General features: G+C 39.4%; 1 protein-coding gene across 1 annotated transcript in view; it reads right to left on the bottom strand.

The window, feature by feature from the left end:
• DIPK1A (divergent protein kinase domain 1A) overlaps positions 1-18,043 on the bottom strand; it is a 120,139-nt gene that overhangs the window by 6,443 nt on the left and 95,653 nt on the right. The window contains exon 3 of the mRNA XM_082834360.1: positions 4,635-4,742. Coding sequence (XP_082690486.1) covers positions 4,635-4,742 — 108 coding nt within the window. The remainder of the gene's footprint in view (positions 1-4,634; positions 4,743-18,043) is intronic.

The raw sequence follows: 18,043 nt of genomic DNA, 5'->3' as shown, positions 1-18,043 counted from the left end.
CTTTCAGCAATGTTTTGAAGTTTTCACTGTACAAGTCTTTCACCTCCTTGGTTAAGTTAGTTCCTAAGTATTCTTCTTGATGCAATTATAAATGCAATGGTTTTCTTAATTTCTTTTCTGGGTTGTTCATTGTTAGTGTATAGAAATGCAATTGATTTTTGTGTGTGGACTTTGAATTCATTTATTAGTTCTAATGATTTTTTTGTGGAATCTTTAGGTTTTTCTACAAATAAGATCATATCCTCTGTCAACAGGGATAATTTTACTTTTTCCTTTCTCATTTGGATACCTTTTATTTCTTTGTTTAATTGATCTGGCCAGAACTTCCAGTACTATGTTGAATAGAAGTGGTGAAAGTGGGCATCCTTGCCTTGTTCTTAGATGAAAAGCTTTCAGTCTTTCACTATTGAGTATGATGTTAACTGTGGGTTTTTCACATAAGTGTTTTTAGTATGTTGAGGTAGTTGCCTTCTACTCCTAGTTTGCTGTGTGTTTTTATCATGAATTTTGTCAAATGCCTTTTCTGCATCAATTGCGATGATCCTTTTTTTCTCCTTCATTCTGTTTATTTGGTGTATTACACTGCTCAATTTTCATATGTTGAACCAGCAAAAGTTAATAAGGATTAATGTGGGACTTCCCTGGTGGTCCACTGGCCAGTGGTTGGGACTCCGAGCTTCCACTGCAGGGGGCATGGATTTGATCCTTGTTTGGGGAACTAGGATCCTACATGCCTCATGGCGCAGCCAATAAAAAGAAGGACTGGTGCTAGCTCTTCTTTAAATGTTTGGTAGAATCTACCAGTGAAGCCCACACGTGCAGGGCTTTTCTTGTTGGGAGGCCTGATTACCAATTCAGTCTCCTTACTAGTTATAGGTCTATGCAGATTTTCTATTTCTTAGTAGGTTTTGTGTTTCTAGGAATTTGCCCATTTCATCTCGATTATGCAATTTGTTGGTGTACAATTGTTCACTGTACTCTCATATAATCTTTTTTATTTATGTAGAACTGATAGTAATGTCCCCGCCTCATTTCTGATTTTAGTTATTTGAGTCTTCTCTGTTTCTCAGTCCATCTAGCTAAAGGTTTGTCAAATTTTGTTGACCTTTTCAAAGAACCAACTTTTGGTTTCATTGATTTTCTTTATTATTATTTCTTTATTATTGTTTTTCTATTCTCTATTTCCTTTATCTCTGCTGTAATCCATAGTATTTCCTTCCTTCTGCTAGGTTTGGGTTTAGTTTGCTCTTCATTTTATAATTCCTTATGTTGTAAAGTTTGATTGTTTATTTGAGATCTTTCATATTTCTAATATGTTTATAGATGTAAATATAATTTTTAAAAAGTCAAATTACACAGAAAGATAAAAGGAAAAGTTCTACACCCATTTCTCTAATTCCCAGAATCAGTCACTATTAACTATTTAGCTATTTATCAAACTAACATTATATGGTGCTTTACTCTGTGCTACAGTCTACTAATTTATCTTACTCCCTATAACAACCTTATGCAGTAGATACTATTATTATCCTGATTTAACTGATAGAAAAACTGAAGCAGAAAGAAGTGAAGCAGCATGATGAAGGGAATACAATAGTGGCAAAGCCAACATATTAACCCAGGCAGTCTAGTCATGCTTATATATAAAAACCAAATATGACCATATTAATTGGTAATAATATTAATCACTCCTCTGCGTCAAACCCTCTAATTCAATCAGAATAAAGTCCAAAGCCCTTTTCATTGTCTGCTAGGTTTCTTATGAGCTGGCCTGCTTCTCCAACCTGATCTTTACCACTTACTCCCTGGGTCTCTATATCCCATCTACATGTGTCTTCTCTATGTTCCTTGAACCTATCAGCATTATTCCTGTTTCATGACCTCCTTCATTTGCTGTTGGTTTTGCCTGGAATGCACTCTCACCTATCTTCATACGGCTGGTTCCTTCACATCATTCAAGTCTCAGCCCAGATGTCACTTTAGGGAGGCCTTCCCCAACCCCCTACCTAAAATAGATCCCTCTTCCATCACAGGTCACTCTCTAACCCATGACCCCATTTTATTTTCTTCACAGCCCTTATCAATGTCTGAAATGATCTTATATCTTTTTTAAATTTTTACTTATTTATTTATTTATTTATCTATTGGCTGCGTTGGGTCTTTGTTGCTATGCGCGGGCTTTCTCTAGTTGCAGCGAGCAGGGGCTACTCTTCGTTGCAGTGCACTGGCTTCTCATTGCAGTGGCTTCTCTTGTTGCAGAGAATGGGCTCTAGGCGCGCGGGCTTCAGTAGTTGTGGCTCGTGGGCTCTAGAGTGCAGGCTCAGTAGCTGTGGTGCACGGGCTTAGTTGCTCCGTGGCATGTGGGATCTTCCCGGACCAGGGATCAAACCCGTGTCCCCTGCATTGGCAGGCAGATTCCTAACCACTGCACCACGAGGAAGTCCTTGAAATGATCTTATTTCTTTATCGACTCTTTTATCATCTGTCCTCTTTCACATGAAACATAAGGCATATGAGGCCAGAGGCTTTGTCTGTCTTATTCCCCATGGTCTCTCCCAATGCCTTAAGCAGTACCTAGCACATAGTAGATACTCAAATATTGGACTTTATTTCAGAAATCCTCTTAAACATGGCTAGTAGTGTAGACTTAAAATCTATTTTAAATTTCTATAAAATGAATGAGTATTTATATTGGAAATTTAGAAATAATTTGAAGAAAAAAGATGAACATAAAAATCATGCAATATTCCACTGCCCAAGGATAACCAGTGTTGATTGTTTTTTCTTTATAAATTTATTTATTTTATTTATTTATTTTTGGCTGCATTGGGTCTTCGTTGCTGCATGCAGGTTTTCTCTAGTTGCAGCAAGTGGGGGCAACTCTTCGTTGCAGTGCAAACCTGCTCTGCAAGTTTCTTAACCTTGTGACCTCTCTTGCCTCAGTTTCTTTAACAATAAAATGGAAATAATGATAATATCTCTTTCATAGGGAGGTTGTGAGGATCAAAGAGAAATACATGAAAAGTTCTTAGAACAATGTTGACATATAGAAAACAATATAACAAACATCTGTGTACCTACTATCTTCACAACAGACCTTAACCTTTTGCCATATTTGCTTCATTTTTTAAAAACATTTATTTTATTTATTTTTGGCTGTGCTGGGTCTTCACTGCTGCACGCGGGCTTTCTCTAGTTGCAGCGAGCAGGGGCTACTCTTCATTGTGGTGCACGGGCTTCTTATTGCGGTGGCATCTCTTGTTGCAGAGCATGGGCTCTAGGCATGCAGGCTTCAGTAGTTGTGGCACGTAGGCTCAGTAGTTGTGGCTCGCGGGCTCTAGAGTACAGGCGCAGTAGCTGTGGCACATGGGCTTAGCTGCTCCGTGGCATGCGGGATCTTCCCGGACCAGGAATCAAACCCATGTCCCCTGCATTGGCAGGCGGATTCTTAACCACTGTGCCACTAGGGAAGTCCCTAGGAAGTGTTTTTAAAAAGATTTAAAAAGAAAGTGCTAGAAGGTTGATTGCACTTGCTTTTACCTTAGGATATCGTGCTACTTAAGAAATTGCTTAGAGATCTGTTCTAGAATCTATTAATAACTAGTGATGGAAGCTATCAAGTTATATCTTTCCAATGGATTTTAACTTTTTTAAAAAATAAATTTTATTTATTTAGGCTGCATTGGGTCTTCATTGCTGCGCAGGGGCTTTCTTTAGTTACAGCAAGCGGGGGCTACCCTTCGTTGTGGTGCGCGGGCTTCGCATTGTGGTGGCTTCTCTTGTTGCAGAGCACAGGCTCTAGGCGCGCGGGCTTCAGTAGTTGCGGCATGCGGGCTCAGTAGTTGTGGCTCATGGGCTCTAGAGCGCAGGCTCAGTAGTTGTAGTGCACAGGCTTAGTTGCTCCACGGCACGTGGGATCTTCTTGGACCAGGGACTGAACCTGTGTCCCCTGCATTGGCAGGCGGATTCTTAACCACTGCGCCACCAGAGAAGTCCCGGTTTTGATGTTTTGTTGTATTTTCTTCTAGCACAATGGTGTCCTATTGTTTTAATTTATATTTCTTTGATGATAGGTGAGGTAGAACTTTTTTTTCATTATGCTTATCAGCTATTTATAGTTCTTCTTTTGTGATTTAGCTCATCCTGTCCTCTGCCCATGCCTCTAGTTTAATTCTTCATTCAGGTATGAGCTCAAATTTTATCTTAGAAAGGTCCTCCCTGTTCACCTCTTCTAAAGCATATTTCTACCCTCACCATCCCCTACATTTTTCGTCAACCCACCCTGTGTACAACCTATATAAAACACACTACGTTCTGTAATTTCCTTGCTTATTTATTTATCTATCAACTGTTTATGTTCCCCATCCCTCTGGAATAATGTGACTCACAGGGAAGTTATCTTATCTATCTTAATCACCACTATTTTCCTAATAACTAAAACAGTGTCTGGAACATGCTGGGAATAGGGGATTTATAAACATCTGTTGGATGAGTGAATCAACGCATGCACAACTGAAGTATTTAAAATGTTCTAAAGTTCTAGTTCAAGAATGCTCTTAACAATGCTTTAATTTAGTTTAAGGTAAAATCAGAGAGCACCATAAATCTGGACTGTTTATTCATAATGTCCATACCTGATTGTTGGGCTTGGTCGATAAGCATTTTCCAAAGTAAAGAGTTTCTGTGACACAAAGGCTATTACATGCGGGCCCATCAATAACTCCAGTCTTGTACTTGTCACACTAAAAACCAGGAAATAGAAAAGTAGTTAATAGAAAAATGTTCTTAAGAAGAAACATATTAAAATATTTGCAAATTAAGCAATTGACAAAGGATTAATCTCCAAAATATACAAACAGCTCATGCAGCTCTATGTCAAAAAAAAACAACAACCCAATCAAAAAATGGGCAGAAGATCTAAATAGACATTTCTCCAAAGAAGATATACAGACTGCCAACAAACACATGAAAGAATGCTCAACATCACTAATCATCAGAGAACCGCAAATCAAAACTACAATGAGATATCACCTCACACCAGTCAGAATGGCCAACATCAAAAAATCTACAAACGGGCTTCCCTGGTGGCGCAGTGGTTGAGAGTCCGCCTGCCGATGCAGGGGACATGGGTTCGTGCCCCGGTCCGGGAAGATCCCACATGCCACGGAGCGGCTGGGCCCGTGAGCCATGGCCGCTGAGCCTGCGCATCCGGAGCCTGTGCTCCGCAACGGGAGAGGCCACAACAGTGAGAGGCCCTCTTACCAAAAAAAAAAAAAAAAAAAAAAAAATCTACAAACAATAACTGCTGGAGAGGGTGTGGAGAAAAGGGAACCCTCTGGCACTGTTGGTGGGAATGTAAATTGATACAGCCACGATGGAGAACAGTATGGAAGTTCCTTGAAAAACTAAAAATAGAATTATCATACGATCCAGCAATCCCACTCCTGGGCACATATCCGGAGAAAACCATAATCTGAAAAGATACATGCACCCCAGTGTTCACTGAAGCACTATTTACAATATCCAAGACATGGAAGCAACCTAAATGTCCATCGGCAGAGGAATGAATAAAGAAGATGTGACATATATATAATGGAATATTACTCAGCCATAAAAAATAATGAAATAATGCCATTTGCAGCAACATGGATGGACCTAGACATTATCATACTAAGTGAAGTAAGTCAGAAAGAGAAAGACAAATGTCATATGATATCACTTACATGTGGAATCCAAAAAAAAGATACAAATGAACTTATTTATAAAACAGAAACAGTCTTACAGATATCAAAAACAAACTTATGGTTACCAAAGGGGACAGAGGGGGGAGGGATAAATCAGGAGCTTGGGATGAACACACACACACTACTATATATAAGATAGATAACCAACAAAGACATACTGTATATAGCACAGGGAACTCTACTCAATATTCTATGATAACCTTTAAGAGCAAACAATCTAAAAAAGAATATATGTATATGTATAACTGAATCACTTTGCTGTACACCTGAAACTAACACATTGTAAATCAACTATACACCAAGAAAATTAAAATTAAAAAAGAAAAAACATATTAAAGACACCATAAAGAGATATCTATATTCTTTAAGAGAAAGTCCTATGATGAAAAGAATTCAGGCTTTGGATCGGGACAGACTTGGATTTGAATACAAGCTCTGCTCCTTACTAGCTATATAATGATGAGAGATCTTGTTGTGACAAGGGTGTGCATAGAATTTTGAAACTGTTTTTCCCACTTAGCGTGGCCTGAGGTGGTATGGTACCTACTCTCTGTGAGAAGGTAGGCATTCAATTTTTAAAAACGGCTCAATTTTAAAATAAAAAATAAAGTTTTAAATACCAAAATATTTTAAAATAACAAAATTAAGTCACGTCTGTCATCTTGTCATCTTTAGTATTGCCCCCAAAAAAGAAAAAGATGGGAATTCCCTGGCAGTGCAGCAGTTAGGACTCTTAGCTCTCACTGCCGAGGGCCCGGGTTCAATCCCTGGTCAAGGAACTACGATCCTACAAGCCATGTGGCACAGCCGAAAAAAAAAAAAAGGAATCCAAACGCTTTGACAAAATAAGGTACCAGTGTAACCCTAAGGCACAATAAATGAGGATGGCCTGCAAAATACAGTGAAAATTACAGCAGAGTACAGAAGGATGCTGAGATTAAATACCTGCTGTGACCTCACTTCTCAGACAAAGTTGGCAGAGCACTAAATAGGTGGTACACCAGAGGAACAGAACCATCACTCTCGTTTGCAATGAAAGTTTAAGGGGCACAAGCTGTGGGAACTTCCAAGGACTCTATTTGGCATTGTAAAGTAGCGGGGCAAGGCAGTGCTGATTGATAAAATCCTTAAAAATGTTATCTATGTTGGAGGCAGTCTGTAAATAAACTAAGCATTGGGAGAGACTATATTATGAGCATCTCTGTAGTTGCTGGGGAGATAGACAGGCTAAACCAATCTGTGTGAGTGTATCCATCTCATCTTTTTTCTCTTTTACCCCCACCCCCCACCCCCCCCCCCCCCACACAAACTCTGGGCCACAGAAGTTTCACCACTTGCTCATTTCACTGTCCCAGTTGCTTCTTGCAAATAGTGGTTGAAGAACTCCTTTCATTCAGTAATGAGTAATACTCAAAAGAAAACAAGCAGGAGATCTATACAGCAGATGTACAAGGAAAAGGAGGAAAGGAATAGGAAAAGGACATGTCAAATAAAGAAATTTTCCAGAAAAATACTGCCATGAAGCACACCAAACATACTGTTATGAATTCAAAGGACTTAATGAAACAGTTTAAAATAATGTCTCAAAGCAGAAGACATAATGAGAGACAAAAGAAGTAAATGTAAAATAAGCAAGCAGAACTCAAAAATTAAGAAAAAGAAAAAAATCGAAGAAATTAAAGTCACATTATGAATGGGGAAAAAAAGGGGGGGCAGACAAAAATAACAACATAGTAAGACTTATGAGGGCTAGGTTGAAAAAGTGAGCAAAATGAAATGGAAATTTAAAAAGAAGTAAAAAGAATTTGAGATAAAATTATAGATATAGAAGACAAAGGATATCCAGCATGTCCACAGGAGGGAGAATAGAACACGTAGAAAAGAAAAAATAATCAAAGTAGAATTCAAGAGAACTTCATGTAAGTGAGAGAAGTCTTTAATCTACAGATTGAAAGGATACACACTGTCCCAAGGAAACTGACACAGAATGACCCCTGTGACATATCCCATTGAATTTTACTGGACTTCAAAAATAAATAATTCTTTGAACATCCAGGCAAAAAGATCAAGACACTTTTAAGGGGAAATAAATCAGATTGGCCTCAGATTTCTCCATAGTCACATTCAAAGGTAGATAACAGTGGTGCAATGCCAGCAAAGTCTGAGAAAGGAAGTGTGACCTGCCTGTGTCCTAATTTTCTCATTTGTAAAAGGGGATGTACCTACTACTTGATTTATAGCATTATTATGAGCTATAATGGTTTAATGAGGATAGATCACCTGTGATTTCAATAAGTGCTCAAAATAGCTCTTTTTATTCTCCATAGCCAAACTTTCTTACAGGTAAAAGGTGTTAAATGTTTTTGAACATGTAAGGATCAGAAGATAGAATTCCCATTAGCAACTCTTGAAGAACTATTAGAGAATGAATTTTAGGCAACCAAGAGATGAACAGAGAAACTGAACATGTAAGCCAGTTGAAATGTAGGACTGGGATGAAAACAACTGTGGAAATCTATTTCATAATAATTGTTAATATAGTATATGGTAGTTACTAGATACTTACCATGTGTCAGGCACTGTTCCAGTGCTGTACTTTTATTATGACAATAGCCCTGTGAAGTAGAACCTATTGTTACAGCCATTGTAAAAATAAGGAAACAGAAATAGCTATTAAGTAACTTGCTCAAGCTACAAAATGATAAAGCCAAGATTCCAACCTAGGCAGTCTGGTTCCAGAGCTCCTTCTCTTAATCACTACTGTATATTGTTCAGAATGTTAATATTACAAATTATACCAGTAAAAGTAATAAAATTAACAAGAACCAAGAAGGAGAGATGGAAGATGAGAGATGGCAAAAGGATGTTGATTTCCTTACCTTTATTATTTTTTAAATGTTTATTTTATTTATTTATCCCCCCGCCCCCTTTTTTTTGGTTGAGTTGGGTCTTAGTTGAGGCACATGGAATCTTTGTTGAGGCATGCAGGATCTTTTTGTCATGGCACGTGGTCTGCTCGGGTTTCTCTCTAGTTGCGGTGTCCGGCTTCTCTCTAGTTGTGGCACGCGGGTTCCAGAGCACATGGGCTCGGTAGTCTGTGGCACGGGGTCTCTCTCGTTGAGGCACAAGAGCTCAGTAGTTGTGGCATGCAGGCTTAGTTGCCTGTGGCATGTGGGATCTTAGTTCCTCGACTAGGGATCGAACCTGCGTCCACTGCACTGGAAGGTGGATTATTTACCACTGGACCACCAGGGAAGTCCCTGATTTCCTTATCTTTAATATCCAAGGTGAAAAGATAATATTGGGCTTCCCTGGTGGCAGAGTGGTTAAGAATCTGCCTGCCAATTCACGGGACACGGGTTTGAACCCTGGTCTGGGAAGATCCCACATGCTGCGGAGCAACTAAGCTCGTGCACCACAACTACTGAGCCTGTGCTCTAGAGCCCACGAGCCACAGCTACTGAAGCCCAGGAGCCAAAACTAGTGAAGCCTGCGCAAGTAGAGCCCATGCTCCGCAACAAGAGAAGCCACCGCAATGAGAAGCCCGCGCACCACAACGAAGAGTAGCCCCCACTCGCCGCAACTAGAGAAAGCCTGCGTGCAGCAACGAAGACCCAACACAGCCAAAAATAAATAAATAAATTTATAAAAAAGATAATATTTATATCTTATAAATCAAATAACAGAGACAGAAGTATATTCAAAAGTATAGAGATGACTAGTTGAAGAACTAATAATAATAATAATTAAAATTAGATGGAGTAAAGGAGATGGGATGGATGGAAGTATAATAATTTTGTCATTGCTTGTAGTGGGGAATAAGTAGATATGGTCTAAAGCAATAAAGGATAAAGTATACTTTTAAAAGTTATAGTATAAGGCTAACCACTAGAAGAGCTAAAATCTGAACACAAACCTTCCTAAATTATCAAAAGGAACACGTGTAAAACACAGAAATATACACCCTCTAGAGAAAGATACAAACCAAATGAATCCTTAAAAACAAAGTAGGTTATAAAATGTGATACAGAACTAAGACATATCTATAAATATCAATGGGATAAGCTTACCTATTATAAGAAAAATATCTTTAGAAAACAATGTCAAAAAAGTTGAAAATAAAAGATGGTACAGGTATACCAGCCAAATGAAAAGAGAAAAGTTAAGCCACAATGTTATACCAGATGAGGTTGAATTTTGGGAGGTGTGGGGGGGAGCATTAAAAAGGCAAAAAAGAAAAGCTCTTTATAATGCTAAAACATATAATCCACAATGAAGATATTACAATACTACAGTCATGAATTTCTATTAAGAATAAAGTAACATCAAAATTGATTCAGTGAAATCTATAAGAAATAGAAAAAGAAATAAACAGAAAGGCATTAGAAGTAGGAGACCCTAAATCGCTTTTCTTAGTCTATGACAGATAAAAAAGTTTACAAAAAAAGATACAGAAGAACTCAATAATCTAATAAGGTAGATCTAATTGCCCTGAGAACAAACAGACCTTTTCAAAAGCCCGTGGAACATTTACAAAATTACACCAAAACCTCCATACATTCCACTAAGTAGATATGGCAGAAGCAGTATGCTCCAATCACAATATGATAAAATTTGAAATTAACAAAAAATCTATCTGGATAATTTTAAATATTCTTTTAATTCTTGAGTCAAAGAGAGAGCCTAAAATGAAATGTTAAGCAACTGGGAAATAAAAAATAATAATAAAAACAATTTAGGGACTTGCCCGGTGGCGAAGAGGTTAAGAATCCGCCTGCCAAAGCAGGGGACACGGGTTCGATCCCTGGTCCGGGAAGGTCCCACATGCTGTGGCGCGACTAAGCCCGTGCGCCACAACTACTGAGCCCACGTGCCACAACTAGTGAAGCCCATGCACCTAGAGCCCGTACTCTGCAACAAGAGAAGCCACTGCAATGAGAAGCCCGCACACTGCAACAAAGAGTAGGTCCCACTCGCCGCAAGTAGAGAAAGCCCACTCTTAGCAACAAAGACACAATGCAGCCAAAAATAAATAAATACATTTATTTAAAAAAATTTTTTTTAAATATCAGAAACTAAAGCTAAAACTAATGATAAAATTAAAAAACTAGAGAAGAATGCAAAGTCTTAATTACATTGGCTGTGTTTCTGTAACTGAGAGAATTCCTCTAATCTTCATCTCCAATTCTCTGCTTTAGATCTTCTTGTTCTTTTCTGGTTTCTGCAATTACCTTTTGTTTGCTCTTTCTCAGAATTTTCCCTGTCTGTCTGGTTCTCTTAGTCTGATGACATTATGCTGCTCATAGATCAATCTTGCCCACTTCTGGCTCTTGGGACAATGCAACCTATTAGAGGGTTGCAATGACTGGGCTTCCAATGATTGGGCTTCCTCTTGTGTGGGATAGGGGCTGAGGATAATTTCTTGAGCCCTTCACTTTGGGGGCATAAATTTTTCATGATCCCAAGCAAATAACCAAAGCACAGTGGGCTCTGGTAATTATTCAATACTTGGAAAGGCCAGCACAGGCTCCTCAGACCTGCCCACCGGGTCCCCCTTCCAACACTTGCCACAGTTTGCTCTGAGGATAAGGATAGCCCAGATAAGATCGAGAGTCCTGCCCACGTGTAGAGTTAAATACCAATACCTATGTTGCCCTTCAGCTATCACTAGCAGAAGCTCCTGGGTGAGCCCTTGACCATGCCACCGTTCTCCTTTAGTCTGGGTTGTAACCAAGAATATTAGGTTTCATCTTCATAGGAGGAGCAGAGAAATTTAGTTCCTGGACTCAAGTTTGTGAGGGACTACACGGGGAGATGCTCAATACTTTCTTGCCCAGGTCAACCTCTGGGGATTTTTAGGAAATGCAGAACCATCTGTTTCGTATCAGGTGGTCAGCGATTTCACTGGCATGTTTCTTCACTGAGGCAAAGGTGGTGGGACTTCTTGGGCCTCACTCAGAAGTGAAACCTCCTGCAGGTATAGTTTAGGGTTTCTAAGGATTTTAGATAACATAGACCAATTTGCTGACAACAAATAAATAAGAAATCAACAACAAAAAATAATGTAAAAATAGACACAGACATGTTTGGAAACAAAACAGCACATCTCTAAATAACTTCTGGGTTAAAGGAGAAGTCACAAGGGATATGCAGAATATTTAGAACTGAACAACAACAAAGGTATACATATGAAAACATGTGGGATACGGCTAAAGCAGTTCTTAGAGGAAAATTTACAGCTTTAAATGCAATGATGAAAAAATAAAAGACTGAAATAAATAGTAAACATTCAACAAAAGATGTTTTTAAAAATCACAATAATAACAATAAGAGAATAAACCAACCCCCAGAAGAAGAAGGAGGAGGAGGGGGAGAGTGAGGGGGAGAGGGGAGGAGTAGGAAGAGATGAAACAGCAGAAATTAACGGGAGGGACTTCCCTGGTGGCACAGTGGTTAAGAATCCGCCTGCCAATGCAGGGGACACGGGTTCAATCCCTGGTTCGGGAAGATCCCACATGCCACAGCTAAGCCCGTGCACCACAACTACTGAAGCCTGCGTGCCTAGAGCCCATGCTTTGCAACAAGAGAAGCCACCACAATGAGAAGCCACCACAATGAGAAGCCCGTGCACCCCAATGAAGAGTAGCCACCGCTCACCGCAACTAGAGAAAGCCCACAGGCAGCAACAAAAACCAACGCAGCCAAAAATAATTAAATAAATAAATTAATTTAAAAAAAAATTAATGGGAAAAAAAAAAGATCAGCAATGCCAAAAGCTAGTTCTTTGAAAACTTTAACAAAAGAGATAAACCTTTAGCAAGACTGATCACTGAGAAACTGAGGATGCACAAATAAAGATTATCAGGATAGAAAGGGTAGTGCTAGTGAATAATGTAAACAACTCTGGCAATGCATTTAAAATGAGCAATACGTCTAAAACAATAATAAAAAGTGATACCAGAATAGAAAATCTAAGACTAATAAACATTAAAAAAAATTAATCAGTAACAAAAAATCTTTCCCTCTAAAAATATCAGGTCAAGGTATAGTCTAGGAGGACTTCAAGGTGCCATCCAGGATGCAGTGCTGTTTGTAAGAGTGGAAAATGATTAATAACATAAATGTCCATCACCAGGAGAATGGCTGAGTAAATTGTGGTATCTTCATACAATGCAATACTATACAGTAATTAAAATGAAAGAACTCAGCCTATGCATACCAACACAGAAAAATGTTGAAAACATAATATCAAGTGGAAAATGTTGCAGATTGGTATGTGCAGTTTAGTGTCATTTATTAAAGTTTAGAAACATGCAAAGCAATACTATATATTGTTTATGTACCCATAAACAATTAGTGAAAGTATGAAAACATGATGGTAAGAACTCACACCAAATTCAAGATGGTGTTTATCACTGGGGAGGAGGAAGGAGAATACCAGGGAGGGTAAACAGAGCTTAACTGCACTGCCGTGTTTTTTCTTTTTAAAAATGAAGTAGGGGCTTCCCTGGTGGCACACTGGTTAAGAATCCGCCTGCCAATGCAGGAGACACGGGTTCGAGCCTTGGTCGGGGAAGATCCCACATGCCGCAGAGCAACTAAGCCCGTGTGCCACAACTACTGAGCCTGCGCTCTGCCACAAGAGAAGCCACCGCAATGATAAGCCCGCGCACCGCAATGAAGAGTAGCCCCTGCTCGCGGCAACTAGAGAAAGCCCGCGCGCAGCAACGAAGACCTAGCTCAGCCAAAAATAAATAAATAAAATAAATTTTTTTAAAAAATGAAGCAAATATGGCAAAAGGTTAAGGTCTGTTATGAAGATAGTAGGCACACAGGTGTTTGTTATATTGTTTCCTATATGTCAACATTGTTCTAAGAACTTTTTATGTATTTCTCTTTGATCCTCACAACCACCCTATGAAAGAGGTATTATCATTATTTCCATTTTATTGTTAAAGAAACTGAGGCAAGAGAGGTCATGAGGTTAAGAAACTTGCAGAGCAGGTTAGTGGTGGTGCTGGCTGAACCCAGATAGTCTGCCTCCAGAGCCTGTGCTTTTAACCACTGAAGTAAAAGAACCAGGATTACTCATCTTGGAGAGCAACATGCAGAGCAGGTTTAATAGTGGTGGGGTCAGATACCTGTCCCCAGTGCTCCTGCTTAGGGGCCCTGATCACACTCATTCCCTTTGTACAAGCAACTCAAAGTGGGGTCAGGACTTTCACATTTGTTTCCTTGGGATTTTGCATATACTCAAATCATATAAAAAGCACTTGCTGGATGGATGAATAAATGAAGTGTAGTCTGGGTTTTTATCCAGAAATAGGGCATGCTATTATGAACAACTCCTGGAATAGGACTAATAGAGCTATCCACTTTAACTGTCCTGATCTTTGGCTCCTGCATCCTAAAGCACATTCTATCTGCAACTCTGCCCAAGGTCAAGATTTAAACATGGCCCTTTCTACCACACCTGTCTTCCAGTGAATAATCCTGAGGCTGTATTATTTCCTTCCTGAGCCAATATTCTCCTCCCTTCTTTTCTTGTATTCCCAAATCTAACATCATTTACGTTCACATTATCTTCCCTAATACAAAGTAAGATGATTTGAAGGCACAGACATGGTCTTAGTCATCTCTGAATCTCCGCTTCCCTTTAGCACATAGCACAGAGGTTGATATTTAAGCGTCTAATAAATGTTTATTAAATAACCACCATAAAGAACATAGAGGTTTTGATTTTAAAACCTCATTGAGGATAAAATGAATGCTTTTCCATAATATTTAAAACATTTTTAAAAAAAAGGGACAAACCAGTATCTTATTAGCAAGCTGTGAAACAGTGAAGACAAGTCTGGTATTCAGCTACAAGAATCAGATTCCTGTTTTGAGCAAAGGCGCCAAGCCAAGCCTGCATCAAAGAGGTAGTCACAAAGAACAGGCTCTTCAACTTGCGGCTTCTATCACAAACCAAAAGCAAATTTCCCACATGCTTTTATGAAAAGGATGGCTGGCCACATACTGTTTTGTTTTTGTTTTGTCTTGTTTTTAGGCTCTGCCATACACACAAACTATAATCACTGTCAGTAATCTGATATTCTAACTAAAAAGACACAGAAACTATAAAGAATGTTCAACTTTACAATACTCAGCGCAAAACATCAAAGGCTTTATTTCACTATGATTCTACCACACAACCCCCTTTGCTTGTACATACCTCATAGTACCAGAAGATGGCACTCTTCAGCTACATTTTACAAAACCCATTTACGCTGAAGGAATAATTTCATCAACTATGGCAACTGTACCACAAGGGGCGATAACAATGAACAGATGTATAGTAGCAGGTTTTAAATAATTTTCTAAGATCCACGTTCTAAAAATGTATTTCAGACAATCTTATCAATTTCTCCTTATTTAGGAGGAAACACAATAGTTGGGTTCTTTTTTTTTTTGGTACGCGGGCCTCTCACTGTTGTGGCTTCTCCCGTTGCGGAGCACAGGCTCCGGACGCGCAGGCTCAGCGGCCATGGCTCACGGGCCCAGCCGCTCCGCGGCATGCGGGATCCTCCCGGACCGGGGCACGAACCCGTGTCCCCTAGCATCGGCAGGCGGACTCTCAACCACTGCGCCACCAGGGAAGCCCAATAGTCGGGTTCTTAATTCCTGAAAATTCTCCAAGTCTCTAGTCAGCACCTTCACCCATTCCCTACATCATCTATTTTAAATCAACTTCACCATTCTCTGCACTCTCACTGTATCTTCAACCTCTCATTCTTCCCTTCTCTCCTAACTTCTTTCTCTCGGCCATTAACGGTGCTCATCACACTCAGTCTCTTTTCCTCTCTCTCTTCACACATACACACACGCACACACGAACCCTCTCTCTTTTGTTCCCTTCTGTTATAATGTCTGTATTTTATTTTCAGCATATACAGTGTGCTACTTGTGTGTTTGTTTATAGTCCAGGTGCCTCTAATGTCCCAATCAGGAATGCACAGGTGCTTGGCTAGCATTCTAATAAGGTAGTCAGGAAGCCCATGCTCCAGAGGTAGCTGCTGTAAGGGCTTCTACAATATTATCCATATCTTGATAAGGACTGATCCATCTCTGAGATTTTGTTAACTAGCAAATTAGAATTTTAACTGGTGAAATTTGTGGCTAGTTAAATAGCATGGTTAAGTTAGAAATGAACTATCATTGGTGAAATTAAGAGATATGGATTGGCTAAAATAAGAGACATTCCTACTCTTTCACAAAGAGGGTATAAGAACCAGTTGAAGCCATACCTTTATCTTTAGGGAGGTACCCAGAGCTAATCGTTTTACAGCAGAGGTTCTCAACTTCAGGGAGTTTCAGCACAGATCCGTGCACAGTACTGTGCTGCTGGTCCAAGAGACCACATTTTGAGAATCACTGGTTCAGAATTTCTAGTTGCCTGATGCTAATTGTAAGGGTAACAGGAGCTGCCTCTGAAATCTTTCATGAAAGTTGATGGAACACTAAAAGGCCAGAGTTAGAACTTTAATGAGTTTACAGACTGATTATATGAAATGTTTTGTGACTGCTTATAAATAAATATGTGCTGAATAAATGCCTATGTGTATAGTAGAAATCATTTTCATTATGACCTAGTAAAAAGGTTGTGAGGGAGTAGTTAATGCACCTATATCAAACATTTTCTGTGGCTACCATTATCTTTCAAAACAGAATCTATGTAAGTGTGCATGACCAAACTGGATTAGGTCAGTTTAAAACAATTTCCCAGCCAAAAGGTGGAGGCAGCCCAAGAATCCGTGGATGGATGGATGGATAAACAAAATGTGGTTATATACATACAACGGAATATTATTCAGCCTTAAAAAGGAAGAAAATTCTGACACATGCTACAATATGGATGAATCTTCAGGATATTACGCTAAGTGAAATAAAACTGTCAACAAAAAGACAAACACAGTTGACCCCTGAACAACATGGGGGTTAGGGGCACCAATCTCCTCCCCAGCAGAAAATCTGTGTATAACTTTATATTCAGCCCTCTGTATCCATGGTTCTGCATCCGCAGATTCAACCAACTGTGGTACGTATAATACTGTAGTACATATTTAGTGAAAAAAAATCCACCATAAATTGACCCATGCAGTTCAAATCCATGTTGTTCAAGTGTAACTATACTGTGTGATTCCACTTATGTGAGATCTTTAAGTAGTCAGACTCATAGAAATAGAAGGTAGTTGCTAGGGGCTTGGGGGAAGGGAAAATGGGAAGTTGTTTAAGGGGTATAGAGTTTCCGTTTCGCAAGATGAAAAAGTTATGGAGACTGGCTGCAAAGCAATGTGAATATACCTAACACTACTGAACTGTACAATTAAAAATGGTTAAGATGATCTATGGAAAATAGTATTGCTGTTCCTCAAGAAATTAAAAATAGTACTACTGGGACTTCCCTGGTGGCACAGTGGTTAAGAATCCGCCTGCCAATACACGGAACACGGGTTTGATCCCTGGTCTGGGAAGATCCCACATGCCGTGGAGCAACTAAGCCCGTGTGCCACGACTACTGAGCCTGCGCTCTAGAGTCCACAAGCCCCAACTACTGAAGCCCGCATGCCTAGAGGCCATGCTCCGCAACAAGATAAGCCACCACAATGAGAAGCCCGGGCGCACCACGATAAAGAGTAGCCCCTGCTTGCGGCAACTAGAGAACGCCCGTGTGCAGCAACGAAGACCCAATGCAGTCTCTAATAAGTAAATTTATATATTAAAAAAATAGTACTATTATGCGATCCAGCAACCTCACGTCTGGGTATATATCCAAAGGAAACAAAATAATTATTTCAAAGAGATAGCTGTACTTCCTTGTTCATTGCAGTATTATTCACAATAGCCAAGGTTATAGAAACAACTTAAGTGTTTGTGGACAGATGAATGGATAAAGAAAATGTGGTATATAGACACAATGAAATATTATTCAGCCTGTCATTTGCAATGACATGAATGAACCTGGAGGGTATTATGCTAAGTGAAGTAAGCCAGAGAGAGAAAGACAAATACTGCACGGTATCACTCATAAGTGGCATTTGAAAAAAAAAAAGATCAGAGAAACAGAGAGTAGGAAAGTAGTTGCCAGGGGCTGAGAGGGTGGGGGAAATAAGGAGAGGATAGTAAAGGGTACAAACTTTCATTTATAAAATGAATAAGGTCTAAGGCTCTAACGTGTCATAACATGGTGACTATAGCTGATAACACTGTATTGTATAACTGAAATTTGCTAAGAGAGTAGAACTTAATTGTTCTCA

Source organism: Leucopleurus acutus (assembly GCF_964270905.1).
Source record: "Leucopleurus acutus genome assembly, chromosome: 2".
Classification (NCBI taxonomy): Eukaryota; Metazoa; Chordata; class Mammalia; order Artiodactyla; family Delphinidae; genus Leucopleurus; species Leucopleurus acutus.
Note: the sequence above shows the minus strand (reverse complement) of the source record. Positions and strands in the feature narration are given on the sequence as shown.